Source organism: Rousettus aegyptiacus, unplaced genomic scaffold, assembly GCF_014176215.1.
Source record: "Rousettus aegyptiacus isolate mRouAeg1 unplaced genomic scaffold, mRouAeg1.p scaffold_m13_p_1, whole genome shotgun sequence".
Classification (NCBI taxonomy): Eukaryota; Metazoa; Chordata; class Mammalia; order Chiroptera; family Pteropodidae; genus Rousettus; species Rousettus aegyptiacus.
The window spans coordinates 77,571,329-77,597,764 of record NW_023416284.1 but is presented as its reverse complement, the minus strand read 5'-3'; the positions used below and the strand labels follow the sequence as shown (position 1 = coordinate 77,597,764).

At 47.5% G+C, this 26,436-nt stretch overlaps 1 protein-coding gene and 1 long non-coding RNA gene across 6 annotated transcripts; one reads left to right on the top strand and one right to left on the bottom strand.

Annotated features, from left to right (window-relative positions):
- Positions 1-393: 393 nt before the first annotated feature.
- Positions 394-18,598, bottom strand: TFAP2A (transcription factor AP-2 alpha). Of its 5 annotated transcripts, none has more exons than XM_036237206.1 (8): positions 14,986-15,027; positions 14,647-14,661; positions 13,335-13,769; positions 10,200-10,251; positions 7,912-8,143; positions 5,909-6,027; positions 3,848-3,989; positions 394-2,091 (listed from the first exon to the last, which is right to left on the bottom strand). In XM_036237206.1, the coding sequence occupies exons 1-8, from the start codon at positions 15,010-15,012 to the stop codon at positions 1,803-1,805; spliced, it is 1,311 nt and encodes a 436-aa protein (XP_036093099.1). In that variant the 5' UTR covers positions 15,013-15,027; the 3' UTR covers positions 394-1,802. The 5 variants fall into 5 exon arrangements, with proteins under 5 accessions (XP_036093099.1, XP_036093096.1, XP_015993724.1 ...); XM_036237203.1 differs by lacking the exon at positions 14,647-14,661 and adding an exon at positions 14,303-14,413; XM_016138238.2 differs by lacking the exons at positions 14,647-14,661; positions 14,986-15,027 and adding an exon at positions 18,351-18,598.
- LOC118613730 lies at positions 15,456-20,607 on the top strand. Its single transcript, XR_004955761.1, has 3 exons — positions 15,456-15,604; positions 18,091-18,462; positions 18,635-20,607. It is a non-coding gene; the product is annotated as an uncharacterized LOC118613730 (long non-coding RNA).
- The last annotated feature ends 5,829 nt before the right edge of the window (positions 20,608-26,436 follow it).

Below are 26,436 nucleotides of genomic sequence, written 5' to 3'. Positions count from 1 at the left end.
CAAAACACAAATGAAAACCTAAAGGATCAACATAAATAAAATAAAACTTTATTTTTAATAATAAAATTAATGTTTCTAGTAAGGAAAAGATAATATGTCATTCCTTTAGCAGTACAAACAATCTTTTATCAAAAGAATACATTGGGTTTTATTGTGTCATTTGTCTGAATACAGACTCAGTGGAATATCTAAATGATACCCTGCTCTGAACTCCAAGTTGAAAGTAAGTTTTTATTATACTTGAGGGAAACAATGGGTTCAGCTGCTTATTGCAAGGAGCAATTGCCAAGGGAGAGTTAAACTCAATTACTGTAACCATACTGAATAAAAAATACTGCCAAGAACAAAAATACGCCTGGGTAAAGACAGCCACTGAATAAAAAAAAATCGACATAAAGCGTATCAAATATTTATTTATCTGGGCAACAAAGGACTATGATACATTGACAGGCATGGAAACTACTGCCAGCACAACTCAATACAATACAACTAGAACTGCTTCCAAAATGGCCAGTGAAAATACAGAATACCAGGTGGTCCCAAGTGTTTGAAGTTCTTTGAACAAAAAGAAAGAGAAAAAAAATCCCTAACCCTTGGTTTAAAGACAGTACTTATTTATTGCTCAGTAATGCTTTTAAGGGAGGACAGTGGAATAAAATTAACTTTTTTTCTCCCCACATTACATAGAAGAGTTATCAAACCACTCAAATTTAAAAATCTTTCCAAGGTCCAATATCAATTTTTCTTCCAGTTCAATGAAAAGCTAAATGTAATACTAATTGTATGTAAAATTTTATTTTACTTGTTTATTTGTTCAGCTGTTTCATTGTCGTCTTTAACATGCTACAACAGGGCTAAATTCATGAATCCCAGAGGAAAAAAAAAATCCCCCAAACCTTGAATTTCTAAATAAGTACCATGAACCACATGAAGAACTAATAGGGAAGATTTAAAACCCACTAAACAAGAGGTAAACAAGATCACCAGATAAATAAAAAAAAAAAAGGTTTAAAACAGACTCACCATATTTACAATTCCCATTAAATTACACATAAATAAATATATACAGAGACATGAACACTGATTCCCTTATATAGCTGAATCGTGTTGCCAGAGAAAGTTCAAGTTGGTCGCTTTACCTTGAAGAGGAAAAACTTCTACAACTGAAGACATGACATGGAACTTCGTGTATTTGTGTTCAAGTTTATTCACAATACTGATAAAAATGTCATTATCCTTTTTGCCTTTTTTTTTTTAAATATGGCTACAATCTGAACTGAAGTATGTAAGGGAAGGTGGTGATTCAGTCCCATGAAGCTCACACCATTTTTTTAAAATTTTTACATTCTCTTTTTTAGAAAAAAAAAAGTTTTAATTTTTATTGTTGTTGTTGCTGTTGTTGATTTGTGGGATTTTTTTTTTTAAAGGTTCACAAACTAGGACAGAACTTTTCTTTGCTGGCATCACGGCCTGTTCTGTTCTCTTAGGCTCCACATGAGGGCAAATGCAAGTTGGTGCTGATGGGGAAAGTTGAGGCAGGGGCCTGAGTCAGCAGGAGCTGCCCCTACTGACAGTGGAGAGCAGTCCCCAAGACTCCCAGACTGGAAGATGAAGGCGGTGGCAGCAGCAGCAGTAGCAGCAGCAGTAGCAGCAGTGGGGGTTTGCTGATCCCGGAGCTGTCACCTGCCGGTGATGGTTGGTGGGGGGGAATCTGAGTGGGTGGGCAAAGGAGGGAGGGTGCAGAGGGGGCGGATGAGAGGGACCTGGTGAGGCATGAAAGGGGGCAGGGCCGGAGGAGAGTCTCACTTTCTGTGTTTCTCCTCTTTGTCACTGCTTTTGGCGCTGTTGTCCGTGTGGCTGTTGGGGTTGTTGCTGAGGTACATTTTGTCCATGGCCTTAAGGGCCTCAGTGAGATAGTTCTGCAGGGCTGTGACCGCAGCGCACACCGCCGGGCTGCCGAAGCCGTGGGAGATGAGGTTGAAGTGGGTCAAGCAGCTCTGGATGCCGGGCTCCAGGATGGGGTTAGGCCGCGAGTTCCCCAGGGGAGATCGGTCCTGAGCCAGCAGGTCAGTGAACTCTTTGCATATCTGTCTACAGCACAAGTGAAGCAGAGAGAGAGAGAGAAAGATAAAGAGAGAGAGAGAGACATGAGGCTCCCCTGACGGAAGCACCAGCAGCAAAAAGAACCTTTCTCCCTGCAGTTACCTCTGCCTGGATCCAACAGACACTGACTGACCTGACCCAAGGCCCCAGAGACAGACTTACAGTGGCCACATGCTGGGAGATCCAGTGTTCACTAAAACATCTCTCCTTCCTTAAATCCTTCCACATATACTGCTTCTCTCTTTTTCCCTCTCCCTCTCCCTCTCTCCTCCAAGCTACACCACTCTTCTAATCCTCTTCTCTCTCACTACACCAACATCCTAGACACAGGAAAACATTTCATACATGAAAATACAAAGGAGAGTAACAGGGACAAGGAGTCAGAAACACAAGCCTCTCTTCAATAGCCAATAGCACGCAGCCATCAGCTGTTCTGTTAAAAATATTATAGAGACCCTCTTCTCTTATCTTCTAGAGAAACCTCAGTGACAGTCTGTGGAATGAAGTCTCCACTCATTCACCTTCAAATCAATTGGATGTGAACACAAAGGCAAAACTTTTCTTGGGATTATTTGGCTTTTAAAAAAAAGGCATGAAAAACTTGTTATTTGGGGTTAATTCAAAGTAGTTTTGGGAAGAAGGAGCAGACGTTTTAATTTCCCATTCCAAGTTTTTCCCACACGTGAAAATAAATTAAAATTCTCTAAGGAAATTGTGACTATAGATGTGCTTAGTAAGCCAAAGGAAGAGAAAAAGTTGAAATACAGGCAGATGAGGCCTACACACTGGAAGTTCTGTCTCCGAATCTGGGAAACAAGAACTAGCTTGGGCATTCCTGTAGAGGAGGAGGTTAGGGAGAAGGGAGAATGGGGAGCACTGGCAGGCTGCCTTCTCCAAGGCCAGCTGATGTCTCCAGGCCAGAAACTGTCCCACCATAGGCCTCAGCCTCTGCTCTCTGGTTTCGTGCCCTCCTGTGACATGGACTTTGATAATTAAGGGCTTCCAAACAAGCCTTTTAATTTCCAGAAAACATATCAAAACAATCATTTTCTTTTCACACACCACCTGGAGAAGCCTATTCAGCCCAGGTACCCATGGGAATATAACTTGGGCCATTTTGAAACCTACTTGACATCCCGCCTGTGGGCTAAAACTTCTGGGCCATGCGCGCGTGCGTGCGTGTGCGTGTGTGTGTGTGTGTGAGAGAGAGAGAAAGAGAGAGAGAGAGAGAGACTTTTGAGGAGGGAAGAGAAAGGCAAGAAATGGGATAAGGGATTAGGGTTGAAACTAGGACAGCTTCTGGCTTGCACATTTTGCAGGTCACTGCTTAATCCTTGTACTTGGAGAACATTGACAGAAGACAAAAACTGATCTAGGCAAGCCAGTTACTCCTTTAAGGACTTGATTCTGGTCTTTCTCAAATGACATAGTCACAAATCCACACTCAGCCTCGACCAAATCCCTACTATCCCCACCCCCACACACGTTAATTTTCTTTTTTTTTTTTCCAAATGAGAAGGTAGGGCAGAAGAGAGGAAAAAGACTGGAAACACGTGAATAATCCTACTTATATTTCCCCTTTAAAATAGATTATGGTTTATAAAATTGTGTCGTGACATCAATATTTACAACAAAGCTGATTAACACAAAAGGAAAAGAGGAGAAATGTGAGAGCAAAAACGATTTTGATTTTTGTTTCTCTTCACAATGAGATATAGAGACCCTGAAGAGGTAAACGCCTTACTTTGTAGCCAGGAGCATGTTTTTTCTTGTCACTTGCTCATTGGGATCGGAATGTTGTCGGTTGAGAAATTCAGCTACTGCTTTGGCAGGAAATTCGGTTTCGCACACGTACCCAAAGTCCCTGGCAAGGTGGACAGCTTCTCCTGGCAGGAGGTGAGAGGGAGGCGAGCGCAAGAGAATGAAGAATTGGGATCAAAACTTCTTCCCAACTCCCTTATTTTCTAAGATGTTGAAGGAAACACGTTTCCGGCATTTTATTTCCCTCTTGTATGATCTGGTGGATGTTATCAGGAAAAATGGCCACATATCCTAGAAGGCCAAGATGATTTGAAAATATAAATCCCATCCACTACCCTCCAGTCTCATCCCTCACCACCCTAATAACACTTTTCCAACTTCTCTTTTAAAACGTTTCTTGTATTCCCACCTCACACCTATCAACACATTCATAAATGATATTCATAATTACTCCTTGAGCTTTTCTGCAAGGGAACAGCTAAGGGTTTACATTTTAACTTGATCGCATATAATTATCTGTTCATCCAAACCGATTAACCAAGAGGATTTGAGGGTCACTCCACCGAGTCTGTCTGTGTTGTTGATTTTCGAATCTTTGGTTTTAATTTCCTGAACCAGTTGGTTTTTACTGCAGGGCTTCCTGCCATTAGCTCCAGCTCCGGAAGAACGCATGCGCCAATTAGAGCATCAAAGCCCTCTCCGCAGAGCTTGTTTCCATAAAATGGAGCGGATCACAAACAATAACAGTTCTCCAGAAACTGCCTCCCTGCTACAGGACTCAACCCCCAAACCCATACACACTCTTACACTACCTCCAAAGCCACTACTGCCATTTTTTTTTTTGCATATAGTTCTTTTGGGATATAGATAGAAGGTCTCTATGCACTCATGTTATTTTTAATAAAATAAATACAACACTATTGTTGATGAGTTTCTGGCACTAAACAATTGCTTATTGTTATATTTTCATCTTTGACACCATGGTTTGACACCATCTTTAACAAATGGTTCATAGGATTCCTCCTTAAATTTATGGCTTTAAACATTTTTTAGTTATTTACAAAACTAGAATTGAATTCGACTGTAATATATCTCCTCAAATACAAGATGTAAATAAGATAAAATTCTTTCTTTAAATACAAATGAAAGTTTTCAAATCTTCCTGATAACTTAAATGCTTTTATTCTTATTGGCATAAGACATTTCCAAAGGAACACAAAGGAAAATGCAAGAAAGCTATACTTTTTATACCAACACACTCAAACTTCAGCCAATTTAGTATCCGAAAAACTTAACAGGAATCTAGAGGAAGCAAGAATGTGAGTGGATTCTGGTGATAACATATCTTGAGCAGGGAGTCGGAACAGAGTTAGATTTTGTTTTGAGGGGTTTGGAAACATGTATGCGTATGTTGTCTGTGTGTATATGCATGTATGGGTGTATGCATATGTGTTGAAAACTACCATGAGAAAGTTTTTGCAATGCTTTTATATTTTTTTCTTTTCCTATCCAAACAATTTAACGTTTAAAATTGCTCACTTTTCTTCTTCTCCAGTAGTTAAAGGAGAGATAAGGAAGCATATGTTTGGAAAACAAAAACCTAAAAGGGCATATAACCCTTAGCTTTCAGGACGGTCTTAAATCAGGATGCAGGTCAAAGATTCCCAAATTAATTCAGGAAGTAATGGTCACGCATTTCTCAAACGCAGATGTCAGAATACCTTAAGTGATTTACTGCTGAGCTCTATAAAGGAGACAGGAACTTGGAGAATATGCAGTTCTTAAATTTTCACAATTGTTTAGGTCAGAATTGGGCTGGAAAGGTAAAATTTTGTGGCAGAAGGGAAGAGGAAAGGAGGATAGAAGTAAATGCAAATTGGTTTTTGACATGCAAGAATTCCATTCATTTCCTGCTTTGTTCTCTGGAATAAAAAAAAATGAAAATGCCCAATTGACACAAAATACAATCAAACATCTAGCCACTGAGTATCATCCATTTTCCCAGAAGAAAGTTCCCTTCTTGTTGGCAAGTAGACTCGCTTACCTTCCACTAGTGATGTTAGCAGGGTGACATTGGCAGCTTTACGTCTCCCTGCTGGCAGATTTAATCCTATTTTGTCCAGTTTTTCTCTTAAAGATCTTCCTCCATTTTTAGACTTTGCCCTGTTTCACAATATATGCGAGAAAGGGATTTAGAAAACATTGGGTTGCTACGCCTCACATTATAGTCATTTTGATAACTTCATAAAATGTGCTTCTAAAAATTAAGAATCATGGCCCCAAGATATTTAAGGGAGGGAAATCTAGGAAAGAATGGTGCAGGAAGAGCATAGGAGATTAATACTTGTTAAACTGTAAAGCATCCCCATGTTCAGTTATCACTGTATCTATTGTGGCAGGTTGGAAGGTTTTGATTTCTCAACTCTCTAAAGAAGAACCACAAACAAAAACAACTCTCACCTCTAGGGCTTGAGCTATTTTTCAGTTTAACTGATTACTGTACATTTTCCCTGTTGTTACAATCACACAAATCCCAGTGGGGTCTTTAAATTGTCTTTGTAAGATCTGTTAGGTTGTTCAGAGTAACCAAAGTTATCATCACTCCCACATTTCTTGTTCTGGCTTTAGCCCCAATGGGAAATTTGTTTCACCAACTGTTTACATGCCATGTCACCAGCCTAACTGGAAATGTCAAAAGTTGATATCAGCCTTTAAAAATTTCACTGATTTCAGAGACAATGGAAGCAGTTCTAAATAGATGTCTAAATAGACTCCCATAATCAGAAAGTGGTTAAGATAAATTGTTTAAATAAAACAGCAAATTAATTAATTTCAGATTTTATTCCCTACTCAAGAGCTCTTTAATTGTGTGGATTAGATTATACTCCCCTAGGTAAACAGTCTCCAATATTGGGGATGGGGGAAGGGGAGGAAAAGGCAGACGATGGATTCAGATCTGTGACAGTGAAAGATTACAAAGGGAAAGCAAAATGACTCTGAAGAAGGAAGATTAGAGTAGCTGTTAAAATCTTCCAAAAAACAGTCTTGTAAGCTTTGCATGAGATATACCCCATCAGAGCAGAACTAAGAGTTCATAGGTAGATAGATGAATAAATGTCAAAAGGATGAAGTGTTTGGTGTACATTATTTTTAAAAAAATAAGGAAAAAAATATGTAAATGTTATCTGGGAAATGTTCAACACAAGACCCACCATTCACAACTTCACCTAGGAGGATGAAGGCTTTAGGAGGAAGAAATTCGCCCTGAGGGAAGATGCCTCACCTCGATTATCCTTATAAAATCTTACCTACTAAATGAATCATTCTGACCTCATGGGGGTGAGATGAGAGTCCCTGGCCACCTATGTAACATGCATTCATCGGTAGCGACTACACATAATACACTTAAACGTGCCTTGCACGCTGCCTGGCACACATAGCGGCCGCCGTACGTATCAACCATTAACGCGAGTGCCCTGGGCATGGGGATTCGCTGTCTGGCAATAACTGCGAGGTTGTAGCGTGCGGACTCGAGAGAAAGCCACTTTTGTGTACTTAAAACCCTATTCAAGGGGCGGCGGGTTACTGTCGGAGATCCTACACATTGATATGGTAAAGTGAGGAGCCCAAGAGGAAGCTTTCCATGGCCTGCCAGGTGTGCGCGACGAGGATAAAGGTGGCTGCAAAGCGCCCCGCGGCTGCAGCAGCTGGGACTGAGCCCACTGCAGAGAGAGCTGCGCGTGCGCGCAGAAAGGGGCGGGAGGGACCGGAGGACCCGGTGAGCGCGCTGCGACTGCCGGTCCAGGCGCGCCCCAGAACCCCAGAGCGCGCGGGAAAGCGGCGGAGAGCGCAAGCGCGCGCTGCCTCGCCCCGCCTCCATCCCTCACCCACCCAGTTTCACGCTCTTCTCCCCGCCTCTTTCTTTTCTCGGGAAGGGAGGGCTGTGGCGTGAGGCCCGTTTGCGTCGCCACCCCAACGCAGGCGCAGTATTTCCCCTGGCGGCGGGGCGGGGCGCGGCGGGGCGCGGCGGGCTGCGTCAGGCCTCACCTCCGCAGCACTCCGCCCAGCAGCGAAGCGTTGAGACACTCCGGCGGTGAGAGGCGCCGCTGTACTTCCGCCACCGTGACCTTGTACTTCGAGGTGGAGCTGAGGAGCGAGAGACGACCCGGAACTGAACAGAAGACTTCGTTGGGGTTCACGACGCCACCGAAGAGGTTGTCCTTGTTAATGGGGATGGCGGATACGGCGTTGCTGTTAGACTTGGACAGGGACACGGGGCCTGTGGAGACAGACCAGGAGGCCGCGTGTGGGCGTCGAGGATCCCACCCAAGTCCTGCCAGACCTCGGCCGGACCGGCGTCCAGGCTTGCGCCACAAACCCCACTTTTCTTCCATCCCTGAAAATTCCATGGCTCTTTACCCATCTTCTTCCCTGTTCCCTGCTCTCTTCCGTCCTGGGGATCCAGCCTCTGCCACTCGGGGCGCCTCACCCCACCTCACCCTACCCAACCCTGCCAGCCAGGCCTGTGCGTCTTCCTGGACCCTTTCAACCGCAAAAGTACTGTGTAGAGATGCTGGTGAAATTGTGACCCTCTCGGCTCTCAGCATCTGAAGGGAGTGGGCCCTAGACGAGGTGCTGGAGCACGGGTTTGGGGTGCAGGGGAGGAAGTTACGTTTGCAAACGGAGAGCAAGCTATGTGTACTTTGAAGTTTTGTGGAGCGAGGGGTTTAGTGTTGGGAAGAAACTGTTTCAAAGACCTATAATTAAAATCAGCCCACAGTTTAGATGGCTAAATCAGCCTGTAAATGAGCATTTCAGTTAAGGCACCAGTCTGGGAAGTGGAGTTATTCTATTGTGAGACACCACACATGCCCCATCCTTTTGATAAATAGGCCCTTTCCTGTGTTTAGTTTTGAGAGACTCAAGTTTTGAAAATCCATTCCAAGTCCCATTTTGAACTGAGAGTAAGAATAAACAGGCTTACCATTGAATTCTAGCAATGTGTCCTTTTGTTGAGCAAATAGTTAATAGTCCTCCACTTAAGTGTCTTCATTGGGAATGTAGGGAGGATATATTACTAGTTAAAATTATAAGATCTTCATCGTTGGACCCACCATAGTTAGAAAAAAAATTGAAGACCAACAAAGTGTACTAACGTTACATTTCTCAACACCAATGTAATTAGATGTATTCACAACCATTTTAGTACAGTATGCATTTGTAATTTAAAATTCCACGTGTAGAGGTATATAATATACATCCATTCTCATCACAGTATTCCTCCCTCTTTAATGGGGATATTCTAGATGTATGGGGAGGTGGGGGGGCGGCTCTAGTTTTGGATAGATCACTTGTGACATTAATAGCTCTGGGGAGGCTAATAGAGACAATAGGAGTTAAACGAACTCTTGAGAGATTACTAATAAAAGAGCCAATTATCATGTCGACTTGGAAAGAGCATCTCTTAAGATTTATCCCTTGCACATCTAATTTGACGTGACAAAGACTTCACAGATGCAAAAATGAAACTTTAAACTAGCTAACAATATACTGATTGGGGTTAGAAATGAGAACAGTTTTATATAGCATCGTCCTCTGGTGGTGCATAGAATCCTGAAATGTAACATTGCCACCATAACAAAAAAAAAAAAAAAAAAAAAAGCTGCTGTGAATAGCATTTAGTCCGATAAACTTTATTTCTACTCACTAAATACAATACAGATTACAAATTCATCCAAATTACTTGACACTTTTTGAAACAATTTTTGTTCTGAACAATTAATACTAACAATCCTGACATCTTCAAGATGCTAATTTTAACCAAAAGCCAAATTTTTGTTAACCTAATTCACAAAGTTTAAAACCCTCAAACAGCTAATGAGAAATTAAATTGAAGAACATGGAAGGTTTTTTCCCTCTGGTAAGGAATGCCACATCTTTATCATCTGCCCTTATATATTAATATTAAATTATTTGCACTCTTTTAGACTGCTACACTTCTTAACACTCGGCCACTCACAATAGAGTAACTAAACTATTAAAACGTTTCAAAATTGAAACGCCACTTTCAGATCAGTTCAACTATTACACATTTCATGTGTTTTTCTCAATATCGTTAAACTAAATGGTCAAATTATGAATCAGAATAAAGCTAGCCTGTTGCCACTACTAACACTGAAAGATGATCATTTAAACACTGCTGTTCTATGCCTATTTGCTAATTCTGAGCTTTTAGGAAAATCCTATTTGAAAAAAATAAATACAGCTCTGCAAGATCTTTTAAATAGCACTATGCCTGTAAGGACATGCTTGGAATGCAGAAGGAAATGGCTTACCTTTCTTAATTACAGTTTGATCTGGGATGTTAATACCCGGGTCTTCTACATGCTGCAACAAAAGGATACACATGGATGTAAATGTATAATCAAAACAAAAGGAAATGAATATTCTGTACAAGATGGGGGGAAGGGAAGATGTAGGATCTAAATCCCCTCCCCCCCCCCCATATAGCGACATTTATATATAAACATCTCCTCTTGGCTTATATGAATTTGGGGCTTTGCAACTCAAGAGGTTTCACTGCATACCCATGGCCAATTTCTCCTCCCTCAGCAAATAATCCATGTTTGAAAGGTAGAGGTGGGGAATAAAACTTTCCTTGGAAATTAAATCAAGTTTTGGAGCACCTAATCTTTCTCACAATCAGTTCAACCTTTTTAAATGCATCCAGCATTAGTTTGGTGCCTCATCAGCTTCGGACTTTTAGCTATTCCAGTGCTCAGGCAGCAAAAAATAGAGAAACACAATAGAAATGACAGAGGTAAGAGTAACAGAGGAGTGTTGGAAATAGTAGGTACTGGGATAAAGAGCAAATGTATATATACACTTCCATATGGAAAAATTAAAAAAAAAATTAAAAAGGACTACTGCCTAAACTGGGTATCAGATAGGAATTTGAAAATGATTTTAAAAAAAGGAGAAGGAAAAAAAACCTTTGAGGTTTTCCTGTTGTCCAGCAGCACATTGCTGGTGTGGGATTTTTTTTTCTTTTTTCTTTCTTTTTTCCTTTCTTCTTTACAGACGGATGGATATACGTGTGTGCCAGAGTCAAAACGTGATTAGAAAGTAAAACGAAATCATGTTTTCTAATGCAGAAACTGACAGGCAATATAATGTCTGGCTGTGTTTACAAATTAGCACCAAGGCTGCTGAGATAGAGGATTTCGCAATTGTTACCAAACACAGGCATTGCCATTTAAAAAACTATTACTTCCTTCTCTAGTCTTTGTCCAACAATAATACTGATTCGAACCTTTTCCATTCTGTCTTGGATTTATGCTCCTGTTAATTGTGCCTGATCGCAATGATTCCGGGTGGATGGTACTAAGTTGCTTTATTACAGGTTTTATTATACTCAATGCTCTCATTTGTAACTTGCCTAAAGTGCTTCTGGATTTAAGTATAATTAAATTGAGAAATGTTCAGAAATGACTACTGCTGCAGTTCTTGTGTTTTAACTATATGGGGAAATATGATCCCTTTATGCATGCACCCTAAACCCATAAAGTAAATGTAGTGTGGCATAATACTTTTATTTGTGTTATTTCTAGACCTTGTCCATACAGGGAAGACTGTTAAGTTTAAAACCCCACTGAGATATTAATGATTAAATAATTTTCACCATCGATTTGATTTTCTTAAATATTTAGCAGCCATTCTTATTAAAGGTTAACTGTTGCAGCAATAGGAAAATTGAAAACAACCCTTTCCTGACCCAAATTCCTTTGAAAGATTTTTTTTTTTTCTTAAAAGGTGGAGGAGGGAGGGGGAAGAGCAGCAACTGGGTTTCCTTGTTTTTATTTGATCATTTGGTTAATTTTTCCTACTGACCAATTTCACCACAAAGAGTGACTATACAGGTGTTAAGAATTCACACCAGCCACGTTGGAATTTTTGCAAAGTAGAGCGATTCTAATTCACAGTAGTTCTGAGAGCTTGCCATGTTATTTTGCAATTCAAATATTTCTAAAGAGGAGGCTAGGAAAAAGATTCACAGACTCTGAGAAGAGGAACTAAAATGATCACAACTTCCAGGTTTGTTTTTTAATTGCTTTTTTTCTCAACTATTGCTCTTCTCATTTTTCCTCCCAAGAAAGGCACTATAGCAATTTCTAAAAACATGTTTGAACACACACACATAACAATGCTTACTAAAACCCACATTGGATCAAATGCATGCTTTCCTTGTTTCCATGAAGAGCTACTAAACAAAACCAACAAATTTCAGTGATTAACTGGGCTAAATGAGATGTAATAAATTTTCTATTTTCCTATGAAACTTAAATAATGTTTTAAATTCACCACGCAAGCAGGTAAGTTCATCTGACCATTTTCTTTGCAATCTAATGCAGTAATCATTAAACTGTCAACGGACATATTGCTGCAATATTTGATGCAGTAATTTGAAATAGCATTTTAGCAAAAATCACATCCAGATACATTTCCTCTCCAAAGAAAAGCAGCATTAACAGAGCCTTTACAGCTTTAATAAAATTATTGGCTTGTTCTAATTCCATTTCAAGAAGGTTGTGAGGAAACCATAAATATGTAGAATTGAAGCAGAGATGCTGGTTTAAATTTAATTTCAGAAAGTATTTTCAAATTATCAATAGCCTGGTTTACATTGTAAATGGTAAATGCGCTAATACCATGCTTATTAAGAAATCATTTTAAACTGCATTTATTGATAACTGAATTAGAACTGAAATAATGTATCGCCCAATAGTCTCAAAACATTTAATTTAATATGGGGTGTAGCAGGTTCTGATAGGCGTTGGGATCCTAGCTAATGATTTATGAGGTCAGCACTTAGCACCCCTAGGAAGAGAAGAAGGCTGCATTTTAATGTCCCTTTGCCCAGATTTGCTACTTAACTATTCTTTAATCAGGGTAAAGTATACATATAACTTTTAAATATCACTAGTGCTTATAAAATCCGGTAAGATAATTTTATTAGTATATCTTTTACACTTTCTTTTAAATTGCTAGGACATTTAATGAGCTTTTGCAGTTGAATTTAACATCTTTTTCAGGACAGGGAGAAATCCCCATGCCAAACTCAGCGGGAGAATTAGATCCTCTCCCAATCGAAACAGTTTACTGTGTTGGAGAGGGGTGATATTGTTAATGGTGACATTCGTCTGATCTTTTTGTGCTGGAAATGGTAACGCAGGCTTTGTTTGAAGGAGCTCCAGGAATCACTGTTCTAGGGGCAGAACTCAACTTCTTTTTAATTCGGTTGTCTATGTTGGGTCTTCAAAGTGCCCGCCCAAAAAATAAAATGGAAATTTGAAAAGTAAACAGCACTGAGGGAAACCCGGGGCCACCAGCTGTATGTTCCCGGTATCTTCTCTGGGGGTGGGTGGGTAGGGACTTCACTCCCTCTCCCGCCCATCCGCGCGGCCTCTTACCGGGACGTCCTCGATGGCATGAGGTAAGGAGTGTATTGGGAGGTCTCCGAGTCCCGAGCCAAGCCCGTGTGGGCCGTGCAAGAGGTCCTCGTGTCGCCGATAGTCCCTTCGAGGATCCAGGCCCGACAGCTGGTGGGGCAGCCCCCGGTGCGTGTGCAGGAGCCCAGACTCCTGGCTCTGCCTCTGGCCGGGCCAGCCCGGGTGCTGCGGCTGCGGCTGGGCGTGCAAGGGGTTCAGGCTGTAGGGGTCGTTGACGTGGGAGTAAGGATCTTGCGACTGGGGGTAGATAGGCTGGTAGGGTGGGGGGAAGTAAGGGGGCTGGAAGTCGGCATTAGGGGTGTGGGACAGCGGCGGGGCGCTCGTGTAGGGAGATTGACCTACAGTGCCCAGCTGGGGCAACCGTGCCGTCCCGTTGCTGGTGCCGTCGTGACGGTCCTAGAAGAGAGCAAGAAGAAGGGGAAACAACAAGAAATCAGACGTTGAGTTAGAGCCCTCCTCACTAAATCCACCCGCAGGGCTGAGTGGGAAACTGCCCTTTCCTGTCGGCAGGCCGCAGAAAGAAATGAACTCTAAATTGTTCATTTCGGAAAATACCCCAGAAGTGAAATGGGCCCTCCCCAAAACGCAGAGAATTAGAATGTGCAAATGTGGGGACATAAGAAACTCTCCTTAGCCTTTTCTTTCAAAGGGGGAAAAGACAGAAAAGGGCCTCCCGATATACAGCCTGTTAAGCTGCAGCGTGAAACCTCCCTTAAGCAAAATTAAAATTCCTACTAAATATTAAACAGCAGAAGCGGCCTTTTCCTCGGGATTCGAACCTGCCTGCCAGTGCGTTATTGTTTACCCTGTTCTATTTATTTGGAGGGGGAAAAAATCATACATGCTCAAATACTATTGGCATTTCATGACTATTTAAATAGAAACATATTTCGTAGAGAGGCTGTAACGAAAGCACACGTTCAAATTACCAGCTTAAAGAAGGTTTTAACTGCAGGTTGGGGGTCTGTCTTTTCCGCTTCCTCAGTTAGGAGCCTTTTTCTCCACAGGGTCGATTTATGATATGGATGGGGAGAAGGGGACTTCAAGTCAAGGTTTAAAATAGAAAGAGTCGGCCTTATTTGGTTTAAAAGAGAGGGGGTGCACCCAGGAACGGAGGCCCCCGCCCCTTACACCCCAGCCCCAAAGGGCAGAAGAAACGCCTGACTTTATGTTCCTCTATTGCAATTCGCTTGCAAAACAAGCGAACGGAGTTGGTTACAGGAAACGCGAACCCTTGGAGATTAAGCCTGGGCCGGTAGAGTAGGGGACACACCGGGTTGCGTTTTTCCTGCAAACGGATTAAGCATCAAATGTTGAGCATATCTTGGGAACAAGTGAAGACGCTAGGAAATAAGGATGAACGTGGCGAGAAACACGCCTGGCAAGTAGCGGTGAGGTAGGTCTGCGTGCGGAGAGGTCGAGCGGGGACGCGGGGTAAAGCATTCTATTTAAATGGAAAGGAGAGAGAAAAGGAAAGAGGGAAATGCAATGGAAAGGGATACTCTGTTGGAAACCTGGGCGTGAAACCCGAGGTCTCCGGCAGCTCCACAGCACCAGGTTTCCAGAACAGAATTCCTAAGGAAACAGGGATGGGGGTGGGGATGGGACTCACCATAGCTGAAAAACTGTGAACTAACATCTGCGAAGAGTCTGGGGTAACGAGTCAGGGTGGAAAAAAAAAAAAAAAAAAAAAAAAAAGCAAGCCTGGAGAGCCCGGCTGCCCCGCCGCCCGAGTACGCCCCACACAAAAGGCGCCGGGAGCCTAGCGCCACCCAGGACTCCAGTCACCGCGCCGACGCTCCCCCGAGCGCTGGAGCCCGGCTCTGGTCCATCCGAACTTGAACCACCGATTCTAGAGGCGCCTTCAGTTGGTCGAACCCACGGTCTCTATCCTGCCGTGATCGGTTATGATTCAAAGTTCCTTAGAAAATGAAAAGCCCCAAAAAAGGAAAAAGAAAAAGTGTGTGTGTGTCTCTTTCTGTGTGTGCGTGTTCCTTAATCCGTGTCTCCCCCTCTTTTCTTAGCGGCGGCTTCGCTTGAGCTTCTAATAACCGCGCTGGGCAGCGTTCCTGGAGCCTCCTAATAGCAGATATTCATGACTATTAATATTACACGAATACTTAATAAGGGAAGAATGCCTGGAAATCGAGCGTGAAGCGGAGAGGCAACTCGCGCTGGAGCCGGCTCTCAATGCAGTCCATTGACGGGAGCCTCAGTGTAGCAAATCGGAGGTGGGGAGCGGGAGCGCGAGAGACAAAAAGCGGGCGAGAGAGGGAGCGGGCGAGCGCGCGGGGGGCCGCCGCGCGGCGTCTGGCGAATCACAGGGAAGGGGCAACATTTTAAAAGGTTGCAGGGCATGCAAAAGTGAAAGAGAAAGAGGGAGAGAGGGAGACGGAGGGAGAGCGCAGAGAGGGAGAATGTGTCTGCTTGCGTGTGTGAGAAAGAAAGTGTGGGCGAGGGAGAGGAACCCGGGGTGGGAAGAGGGGAGGGAGGGAGGGAAGGAGGGAGAACCCGAGAGGAGGGAGGAAAAGAGGGAGGGAGGGAGGAGGGGGCCGAGTAGGAGCGCACGGAGGGGGGAGGCCGCGGGGGAGGAGGAGGGGGAGAGGAAGCGAGAGAGGACAATCGGACCTAAAAGGCTGGGCAGACCTCGGGATACCGTAGGGGCCGTGCGTTGCGGACAGGAGCTGCCAGGGACCGAGTCCAGGCGTTCATCGGGCTCTCTGCACCGGAGGTGCTTCCCCGCCCTCTCCGGCCGCGGGCTCCTCCACTCCTCAGCCGGGCCTGAGACCTGGGATTCGGCTGCCCGCTGCCTCTCCGGTCCTCCATGGCCCGGCGCCCCGCTCCAGACGGGCCCTCGCCACTGCCTCCGCGCGAGCTTCCCTCGGACACCCGGGGCTGTGAGCTCTGCAGCAGTTGCTGCCCCGCCCTCGGCTCTCCAGGGCAGGGGCTGGGAGACGGGAGCCGGGAGCCGGGACGCGGCCCGCTGAGCGCAGAGACGCGAGGCGGCCCAGCCCGGGCGCCGTTGGCACGGGCTCCCAGCTCCCGGCTCAAACCCGTCCGACTGGCTGGGCCACTCCCGCCCGACGCCCCCCCGGATGACACGGCTCGCTCTCTCCCAGCGCGGCAAGGCTGCCAGTCTGCCCGTCGGGTTGTCAGAACAAGCGGCACCTCGCCTCCTGCGTGTCCCTGCAGAGCCCCGACATAATTAGACAGCCCCAAGCCGGCTCGGAAACCCGAAATCCCTGCCCCGGCACTCTGCCACCGCAGTCAAAGTTGATGAAACAGCCTTCGCTCTATTCTCTTACTCGTCTTGTTTCTGATCTTTTCTCTTTCTTTTTTCTTTTTTTGCCTCACGCACACACATTCACACGCGCCCCCACAGAGTCCCTCTCTCGAGGTCCGAGGTCACTGCCTCCTACCTAGGTCCCATAGGTACCTAGCGCCGCGCGGAAGTTCGGATTCGGCTCTCCGAGCTGGGTTTCGGCCTCCGGGGAAAGTGAATGCCTGAGCCTCCGGCCGCAGCACAGACCCGGACAATAAACCCTGGCAGACTTCGGGACTGAGTTTCACCTCGACTAGCTCGCAAAGGGCCCCCCGCCCTGAAAACAAAGCAGCAGATCTGACGTGGTGTGTTTGCGCCGCGCACCACACACGACAGGCGGCCCCAGAGAAGCGCTTTACCCGGCGGGATGTCACCCCGTGCTCCACAGGGAGAGGACGAAAAGGGAGGGCCCGGGAAAGATTTAAAATACAGGAAGAACTGGGGAGGGAACAGTGACACACGTTCACATAAACCCAGGTTCTGATTTTAAGTGAAGACAAAACCCCGGCCACTGCGCCCTCATAGCCTTCCAAGCCTGACATCCCAGCTCCAAATGCCAAAAAGAAAGAAAAGAAAACAAGCAAAAGCTGGGACTGCCATCTATTTAGTTAAGTAATCTCCAACCGTGGGCCTCCTCCACCTTCCCCTCCCGTGACTCATCGACTCATTTCAGCGGGGGTTGTGAGGGAGGTTGGGGCAGCGGCCACCGGGCCAGGTCCCAGCGTGCGGACGGGTCGTGCTGGGACTTCCCCGGCTGCCGAGTTCTGGGGACCCTGGGTTTTCAAATGGGCTCTCTTGCGGCGCGCTCTATCGGCCCGGCAGGCTCCGGGCACCGGAGGTCGCCTGCAGCCCCGCCAGGATTCCCACGGTCACACAGTCAAGTGCCAGGCGGCTACAGGGGCGAATGCTTGGAAACCCAGCAGACAGCAGGCTCTGTGCGATGCAGTCCTCCACCCCCACCGCAGAGATGCGCCGCCGACCAAGCAGCTTAGAGAGAGAAGCGGCTTAGATCTTGAATAACATAGAGTACCTGGAGCGAGCCCGACAGCGATTTGGGAGATGAGTGCTCTCAGATTGAACCCGCTAACTGGGAGATGCGATCCAGCTCAGAGCCAAGTTTGCGGGCCCCTTCTCCAAACAGAAATGAGCCTTTTAAGAATGGGGGGAGGGGCGGGAAGGTCGATAGGAAGTAAGGAAAAATAAATAAATAAAAGAAGGAATATTACGATTCAGAGAGGAAGTTAAAGAGGGAAAGGGTTTTTTTCTTTCCTTTCTCTTCCTGGTGACTTGGGCCCTCAGAATCTCGCTGGTGAGACACGCAGAGCGCACAGGCGCGTGCCCAATTGCCAGCAATTGCTTCAAAAACCCATGCTTGTCTCTTCTCTCTACTCTTAGGCACAGCCAATATTGGTCAGAAAAAAAGGGGGGAAAAGTGAGACACAGGGTTCGAAGGAGGGAAATGAAAAAGGGAGCGTCCACATCCTCCCTCTCCAGCCTCTCCGCTGCGTTCATCCGGCAAATCCGAGAGGCGGGCGCTGCGCTGGGGAAAGTTTGTCCCACCCGCGTTTCTCAGCTGGCTAGGAGCAGAGGAGTTGCGAGAAGGTAGAGCTCTGAGCCTGAGGCCGCAAGAATAACTGAGCCAGCGCCGCGCTTACCTCGCAGTCCTCGTACTTGATATTATCCGTCAGTTTCCAAAGCATTTTCATGGATCGGCGTGAACGGATTTGCCCCCTCTCCGCCTTGCACCCAAGTGGAGCTACTCTCTGGGTAAGCGCAAAGTGCCGGCTGCGACGGTGAGCGGAGGAGGAGGAGGAGGGAGAGGAGGAGGAGGAGGGCAAAAAGGAGGAGGAGGAGGGTGAGGAGGAGGCGAGAAGGAAAAGAGCTCCCGTGTGCGCTCGGAGATCTCCCTCTAATGGTAGAAACTTTTCCCTTTTTCCAGCTCTTTACCAACCACCTAATCGCCTCATTAGCATATCAACAATAGTCCAATTACTCGCCAGCATCACAATCCGCCGCCGGCCGCTCAGACCCAGGTATAAAGGCCTCTCCGAGCTGCGAACTTGCTCCTAGAGCGCGCGCCTGCCTGAGAGCCCAGTGAAATCTTCCCTAAGTCCCGCCGCGCGCCTCCTCCCCTCTTCCTCCCCACTGCCCTTCCTCTCCGTCCCCTCGCGGGAGATGCCCTGAGCAAAGGCCGGACACTGCTCAGGGGCCGAGCAGCCGCGCCTGGGGCCTGGCGCTCAGCACCTATCCTCCACCCCTGCTGCCACTAAAGGCGCTGTCCTTTCGGGCCTGTCCAATTTTATTGAAATTATTATCCCTTTCGCAATTAAATACAACCACCAAACCAAGACCGGCGAAGTCACTCCAGGATTTTTGCCCAACGAGAGATCGCCTCTGCTCGGGGGAGCCACCACTTCGGGCCGCAGGGACTTTGGAGTTTTACTGGCTTTGAGCTTTCCCCCCAGGTTGGAGATTTTGCCAAAGCCTCCAATCGCTCGGCTGGGGCTGCGATCCTTTAATTGCCGCGTGTAAAGTAAAAAATTGTACCCTGAAAAGGTTACTTAACAGCCTCAGGGGTTAAATGATTTTCCTCTCCTTCGTATGAAGCTAGGGCCGAGTGATAAATCAATGTGGTGTTTGGGCTAAGGGTTTCCTAGGTGCGATGACAAGAATACAGAACTCCTATGGAGGCTCACAGTCGCTTCTGGAGTTGAGCCGAAATACCAACATGTGTGCTCCGCGTCATGCAAGCATCAAAATAAATCGCTGGGAACCAACTCTTCACTGTGCTAATCTGCTCCAGTTTTCCCAAGATCCCCCTTTTTAATTAAAGCAGGGAGAGTTCCTTCATGATTTGGTGATGTTACCAACGCGGGCGCGTTCGCGGCGCAGTGCTCGGCTGACGCGGAACCCGGAGGCCGGGCAGCCACCCTCTCACCTAAGTTGGCCAGTCTACATTCTCCCCTTCTACAGAGGGGCCTGCTTGCCCCATCGGAGTTTTTTTTTTTTCCTTCTGTTTTAGCGATTTTTTTTTTAAAGAAGAAAGAAAATACAAAGACATTAACTCAGAATACAGAGTTATTTCTCTGGCCGAACTTCCTCATTTGTCCTCTAAAAAAAGTTTCTGTCTCCCACTTGAATACTTCAAACTCCCCAACAGCAGTGGATCTCGCCTCAGAGCTGCTCTGCTAACAACCTCCGATTCCATCTGGGCCTGTTTCCTGAAAATCTCCAGGTCTCCCAAGTTTCCACAGCGCAGCTTCGAAGTGAGGTAGAGGCTGTTGAAAATTAGGGCATTCCGTAACAGGTGGAAGGAAGGCAAGAGGAAGAGAAGACCCGTGCCCCCAAGCTTTTAGAAAGGCAATTCCCCCGGGAGACTGCAGCAAATTTCCCAAACCAGGCAGAGTAGGCCAGAGGTCCCCCCAAAGTTAGGAAAACTAGCGCTAGAATGGAAGTGTTTAGAGCCAGAGGGACTCCCCCCATCCCCCACATGCCGCAACCCCTGGGCGCTGGCCTGAACTCCTCTCTAACCGATCCCCGCCCAACACTAGCACAGTCTTAGGGCTAAACCTAGCTCTCGGCTCCCCAACGCACTCCACCCTGGAAAGGGTCAGCTCTAGTGCTAGCACCACGCATTCTGAGGGGATGCTCCAGGGCCTATTGCAGCGGCTAGTAGTCGCGAAATGGGCCGCAGTTGGGACTAACACCTTCCCAGTGGCAGCCGCAGCTGCAGAGCGTGATCTGTAGGTCAAATACTAGGCCTAGGAGCATGGATTTTCCACCCCCAGACGTTGCCACAGCTTAAGGGAGCTAACTTACTTTCTCTCTTTCTTTCTTTCTCTTTCTTTCTTTCTTTCTTTCTTTCTTTCTTTCTTTCTTTCTTTCTTTCTTTCTTTCTTTCTTTCTTTCTTTCTCTCTCTCTCTCTCTCTCTCTCTCTCTCTCTCTCTCTCTCTCTCTTTCGTTTGTGGGCTGAGGAAGGCATTGATTCTTCATCTTCTCCACCCTCCTCCCACCTTGCTGTCCCCGCGCCCCGCAGTTCTCCGGCTCCGCACCCGCAGGGGCTGCTAACTGTTGTTCTATTCCCGCGGAGGGAGCCTTTGAGGTGCAGATTGGGGCCTGAGGGCTCAGCGCCGCCGCCAGTGTTATGGGCACTGAAGAAAGGCCAGGGCAAGCACCCGGTCTCCTCTGGAGCCAGCCTTGCCGCGTTAGTGTGAGCGTCATTACCACGACAAGTCGCTTGATTGCATGTCAATGCTCCGGCCTAGCCGGGACCCCAGGACAGCAGCGCCAGGCTTGGGGTTAGGTGTCGGGGGGTCTAGGCCCGCTTTGAGGGCTTGGAGAAGGTGCGGGGAGGGGTCAAGAGCAAGTAGCTATATGAGAGACCGAGACAGAGACAGAGACAAGGACGGCGAGGGTCTAGAATGACTATTTTCTACTGTTGTCACCACCCAGCGTGACCCAGAAGCCCAATTCGCCAAACCTGGAGCATCTCATCTCTCCCCGTCTCAAATCCACAATGCCTCTACCCAGATCCAGACTTTTACCCGCTTGCCAAACTGTGAGCCCGCAGGAGCCTGGCCCAGGGTTCACTCCTTTTTCCTTCAGGCGGTAATCTCCTTGCTTCCGAACCTTAGTCCGGGCCACTGGAGGCCCAGACCCAGGCCTTGCCTGCGCTCTGAGCACCTTCTCACCACCGAGGAATTTTGCAGCAAAGTTTTTCCAGGTTGGGAAGGAAACCCCAAAAACCTCCGCCAAAGAACTCCCCCAATCTTCACCCTCCAAAGAAGAAAATGAAGGGCCCTGAGGCCTACAGGGAAGGGAGAGAAAGGTGTGCATTCCCAGGACTTGTGTTTGGTGTGGGATTTGTACCCTTAAACCACAAAGTTAGTCCAACTTTGTGAATGAAGTTTCGTTTAGTGAGGTTTAACTCAGGGGATAGATATAAAAGAGCTCATGGTTGGTTAAAAAAAATAAATACAAGGAAAGAAATATTGTAAGGTGACTTCCTTTCCCCAGCTGCAGGGAATGTACTGAAGACGAGACTTCTCTGAACTTTACTTCTATAGGCCTAAATCTGAAACAAGAGCTGAAAAAAACTCGCCCCAGAAGTAGAAGGGTCTCCATTTTTTTTTTTTTTTTTGGAAAGATTGGGGCGTTTGGTTCGAATTGCCCTGCAAACTTTTAGACACACAGAACCTCGCCCTAATCAGGCCTCCATTTGCTGGGGCGAAAAGAGGGCCCCGGGGTTCCCATTATGAAATCGGAGACAGGGGAGAGGCTGCTACCCTCACCAACCTGGCTAGAACCGCCCTAGTTCCCATAAAAGATATGTCTGGAGGTTAGAATGAGAGCGCTAGACGAATGCTCCCGTGGCCGGGTCGGGGTTCGTGGCTCAGGGCGAGCAGGAATCGCCGCCTAGTTGGCCTTGAAGTGTCTGCGGCCTAGCAAGGCCAAGTTTGGCAGTCGTTGGTTTCGGGAAATTTTAGACCTTCTCCTTCATGAACCTCTATTCAACGCCTCCATTTAGTCATCCCCTGTTCGTAGCCCCCCCGCCCCCCCCCCCAAAAAAAAACTGTCTCCGGGAAGGAGACTGAGTGATAATCTAAACTTTGCGCAAACTCTCTTAAGTATTTCACAAAGAACATGCTCACCGTGTGACCCTGCCATCCGGGCCCCTTTCCATTCTCCACACCATCTAGGTCCCCTAAACTTTGAGGCACAAAAAGAGACAGGTGCACCAGAACCCCACCTCACACACAGCCCTGGAGTCTGGGGCAAGATCGAAGGAAGGGCGATCAGGGAACCCTCATCACCGCACACCGCAGCCCCCGCCCTGCGCTCTTCCTCCCTTCTGAATTAGTCATCCTTCCCTGTTTCTACTTGGGGTACGGTGACGGCTGTAGTGTAAACCACAAGTGACCCTTGGGGCCACCTGTGGAGCGTGCTCTGGACTTTCCCAAGAGCCGGGACCGCGGGCAGCGCACGTTGCCCCAAGCACAGCGGCCGCCGACTGCGTGCGTTTTTCCTATCCATTTTCTCTCCTGGGAACACTCTTGGGCGCTGCCAGGCGCGCCTCACTTACGACTCTCCAGCCCTGGGCCAAGTCTCTTGCTCTCCGCCTCCCCCTCCCCCCTCCCCCGCTCCACCCCCGCCCACCTCGGCCCCAGCCCAGGCAAACCCCCGTACCTGCCAGTCCCCCATTTTGGCAAGTATGGACATCGCGGCTCGGCGCTCCTGGCGATCGGTCCCCGCCGGGCATGGGCTGTAGGGCTCGACCGGGCCCGCTCCTTGGAATCGCTTAGGCAAATCCTCCTTTTTTACCTGCTCACTAACATCTCACCTGGTCATAAAGAGTTGGGTTGCTACCTGCCGACGCATGCGCGCTAGCCCAGGAATTCACTCCGCCAGCCCTAGCCCCAGCGCCTCGCGGAGCTGACCTGGGAAGTGATGGATTTATAGCCGCGGCAATCTCGCCATCAGCTCCAGCTTTTCCCAACAGCCCCAACTCGCTTTCCCGGTCAGTCCCTGATCAGGGAACCGAGGCGGACTGCATGCTGCAGTGTGCTGGGCGCGATGCGAATGTGAGTGGCTGCGTTTTCGCACTCAAGCAATGGGGACATCTACACTTTCTTTCAAGGCTCTCCACCTCTTTAAAACTTTGAGGCTTAGAGAGTCTCTCCCCACCCCCCGGCAGATGGGGGAGTGGAGGAAGGACAAGCCTCGGAGATGAGGACAGTCGGGACAGGTCCCGCGCACCTGGATGCGTGCAGTGAGGCCAGAGCCCAGACGCACCTCCCCACGGACCCATGAGGTTCAGAACAGTCCCAGGCCTCGCGGATCCGAGTCCGCAACCCCCAGGATTGCTTCGGCGTCGGATTCCAGATCAAAAATGTTTCTTAGTAGGTGAAGAGGTTCACGCTTCTGTTTCATTTCTGGCTTCTAGGTTTTGACTCCTCCCACCGCAGAGGGCCAAATACACACACACACACACACACGTACGCACACACGCGCACACACACACGCATACTTGCACACTCATATACTTATCCTTTTATTTAAGATCCACCCTCTCTACTTTCATAATTCCCTGCCCCTCCTCCACTCCCCTATGGCTTCCCAACTCTTTATTTTTTCCACTAAAAACTTTTGAAAGGGAGAATGGGGGCGTTGGTGGTTCTGGGATGGGCAACTGAGGTTTGGACTGGGGTTTGCTTTCCCATGGCAGATAAAATCACTGAAGTGATTTCACCGCTGCTTCTAATTAGAAGGGAGCTTTAAAAGAAGCCACAGGATTTGGGGCTCCCGAGGAGCTCACCTCCCAGGCAGGAACCACACCTGGCTGGGAGGGAGACAAGGGTGAGGAGCTTAGCCTCAGGCCACGCTGGCCGCGCGACCGTGCTAGCTCCATCTCAGCAGCCACGAGATCCAACTGTCCAGGGCTTGGGCCTGGGACAGCTGAAAAAGGCCCAGTTACCCTCCTGGGCGGCCATTACAGGGACTTAGGGATGAATAAATAACCGGTTTCAAATCATCTTCTCTGACATGTCAGGCAAATGTTTGTAAAAGGGTCAGCTCAGCGCTGAGTGATTTGTCCCCACACCAAGACCTCCCCTTTCTAACCCTATGTTCCTGCCTCCATCCCTGGTGGCCGGCTCAGATGGCCTTACTCCCTCCTGGCGTTTCCAAGGATGGTGTGATGGTGTCTCTCTAAGGAGTCGTGTGTCGCCTAAGCATTTTAATTGTCTCGGTGCGGAGGCTCGGTGCCGAATCTCCTGTTGATTTGAAACTTTCTCGGACCTGCATTAGAACTTTCCTCAACAAGTTTAGCTTTGTTTGTGTATGTGTTTTTCACTTGCTAGAATTTTAAATAATTAAAATCACAGCGTTTTTAATTCATGAGTGTCTACACTTCACTTCCCCGCTTTTTCCAGACCGTTGAAATAGGTTTGTGAAATCCCAGTTCTTCAAAGTTCGAGACTTTCATTGAGTATACTCCTGTAGTATACTTGAGGTTCCGGCGGGGGGCGCTGTGTTCTCTTAAAAATGAGCACTGTTTCAGCCTGACTTCCGCGCACTTGGTGGAACAAAAGTTGGAGAGATCCGGAACCCGGATGCCTGGGCCAGGCCATGAGGAAGAACGCGCGGGCGTGTGCAAGGGCCGGTGGGACGCGAAGAGCGCCATCTCCAATTTCGGGACTTTTTTTTTTTTTTTTTTTCGATGGTGGGTAGTGTGCGAGGAAAGAAGAGGCAAAGCTGCCAGTGTGATTAAGCGTGAAACCAAGTCGCCGCTCAGGCTTGAATGGAAGTGGACAGGAAGATTTGAAAGCGAAGCAGCCCAAGCCTTGGGCATGAGGGCTCTCGGTGTCTGCTTAGATTCTAGGAGCAGGGGCCATGTGGGAACTGGGGGAGGGGAAAGAAGGGAGGTTAGACTCCAGGAATCCGAGAGCAACCACGAGCTAGGACTGAGCTTTTGAGCATGACCACTTAGGGTCCAAACTTGGCTGTCATTTATATTTATGGGCTCAGTGGTCGAGGGTTAGTTACTGGACTTGTATGAACCTTCATCTGCTCATTTGTAAAATGAGTGATTTGTTGTGAGAATTCACTAGGAGAATGTGGGCAAAGTGCTTAGCACAGCACCCGGCCCACCTTGTGCTGTCAAGAAAGGCTGCCCGATCAAGGACGTCTACTCCGCCCATCCCACACTCCCACCCAAGACTGGTTCAATTGCAGATAATGTCAACTTCACCGAGGCTGGGCATTGGGTCAACTGCACCTCTCACTACTCCCTCCTCAGAACCCTTATCTTTACAGGTGTGAGCCCTTCTCTGTGCTCCCCAGTCACACACTTCACCCCTCAGGGCCCTTCCCCACCTTGACTTTCTCCCTAGTTCCACCAGCCCGACACCACCTTCTCAAGGAGGAGGCAATGGGAGAGGGAAGAAGTGAAGGGGTTGATGCTTCCCAGCTTCATCCCGTGTCCAGGCGACAGTCAGCCACCCTAGCAAGCCAGCTGTGTCCAGTGTCAGGACAGGCCCAAGGCCACTGACTGCTTTTGGCACCTGCGTCAGCACCCAAACAGTCTCCAGAACTGCGGCATCTGGTCTCTTTCGAACCAGAGAAGACTGTGGCTTTTTAAAAAAACCAGGTTAGCAGAGGGAGAGCAAGCAGGAGTTCTCCACACAACACACACAAACACAAAGCAGGTTGCGCAGCTAACTGGTCTTGGGATTCTTGACCCAGTAGCAATTTTTTTCTGCACACTGCTCGGTGCACACAACCAGAACTGCAAGGAGCTGGATGACTTGGTGTCAGATTGCGAAGTGCTCCCAGCTTCAGGTAATGCCTAGCCCAGGCTCTCTCATATCTGGATGGAATATACTCCTACCTAGTAATCTCCCCTCCTAGCTTCATCAGTCCCCAAGTTGTGGTGGGAAAAGTCTTTCCCTTAGGGTAAAGCTCTGCTGGAATCACATTCACCCCAACTCAGAACCTCCAAAACTCTTCCTCCACCTTTTCATTCATGAGCAAGTGCCAAACTCCCAGCACTTTGAGGCTCCTTAAGACACTTCGAAATCTATACCTGAACCTGAGCAATGGGTTAATTTGGAAGTTCACTCCTGTGGTGGCCTGGGCTTTGCTTTTTCCCTTTGAGGAGGCAGGGTGATTAAGATAGGTTGCGTGACAGCCTCTCACTCAACCCAGCCTTTTCCCCTGAAGAGGGTCATTTTCCTTGCCGT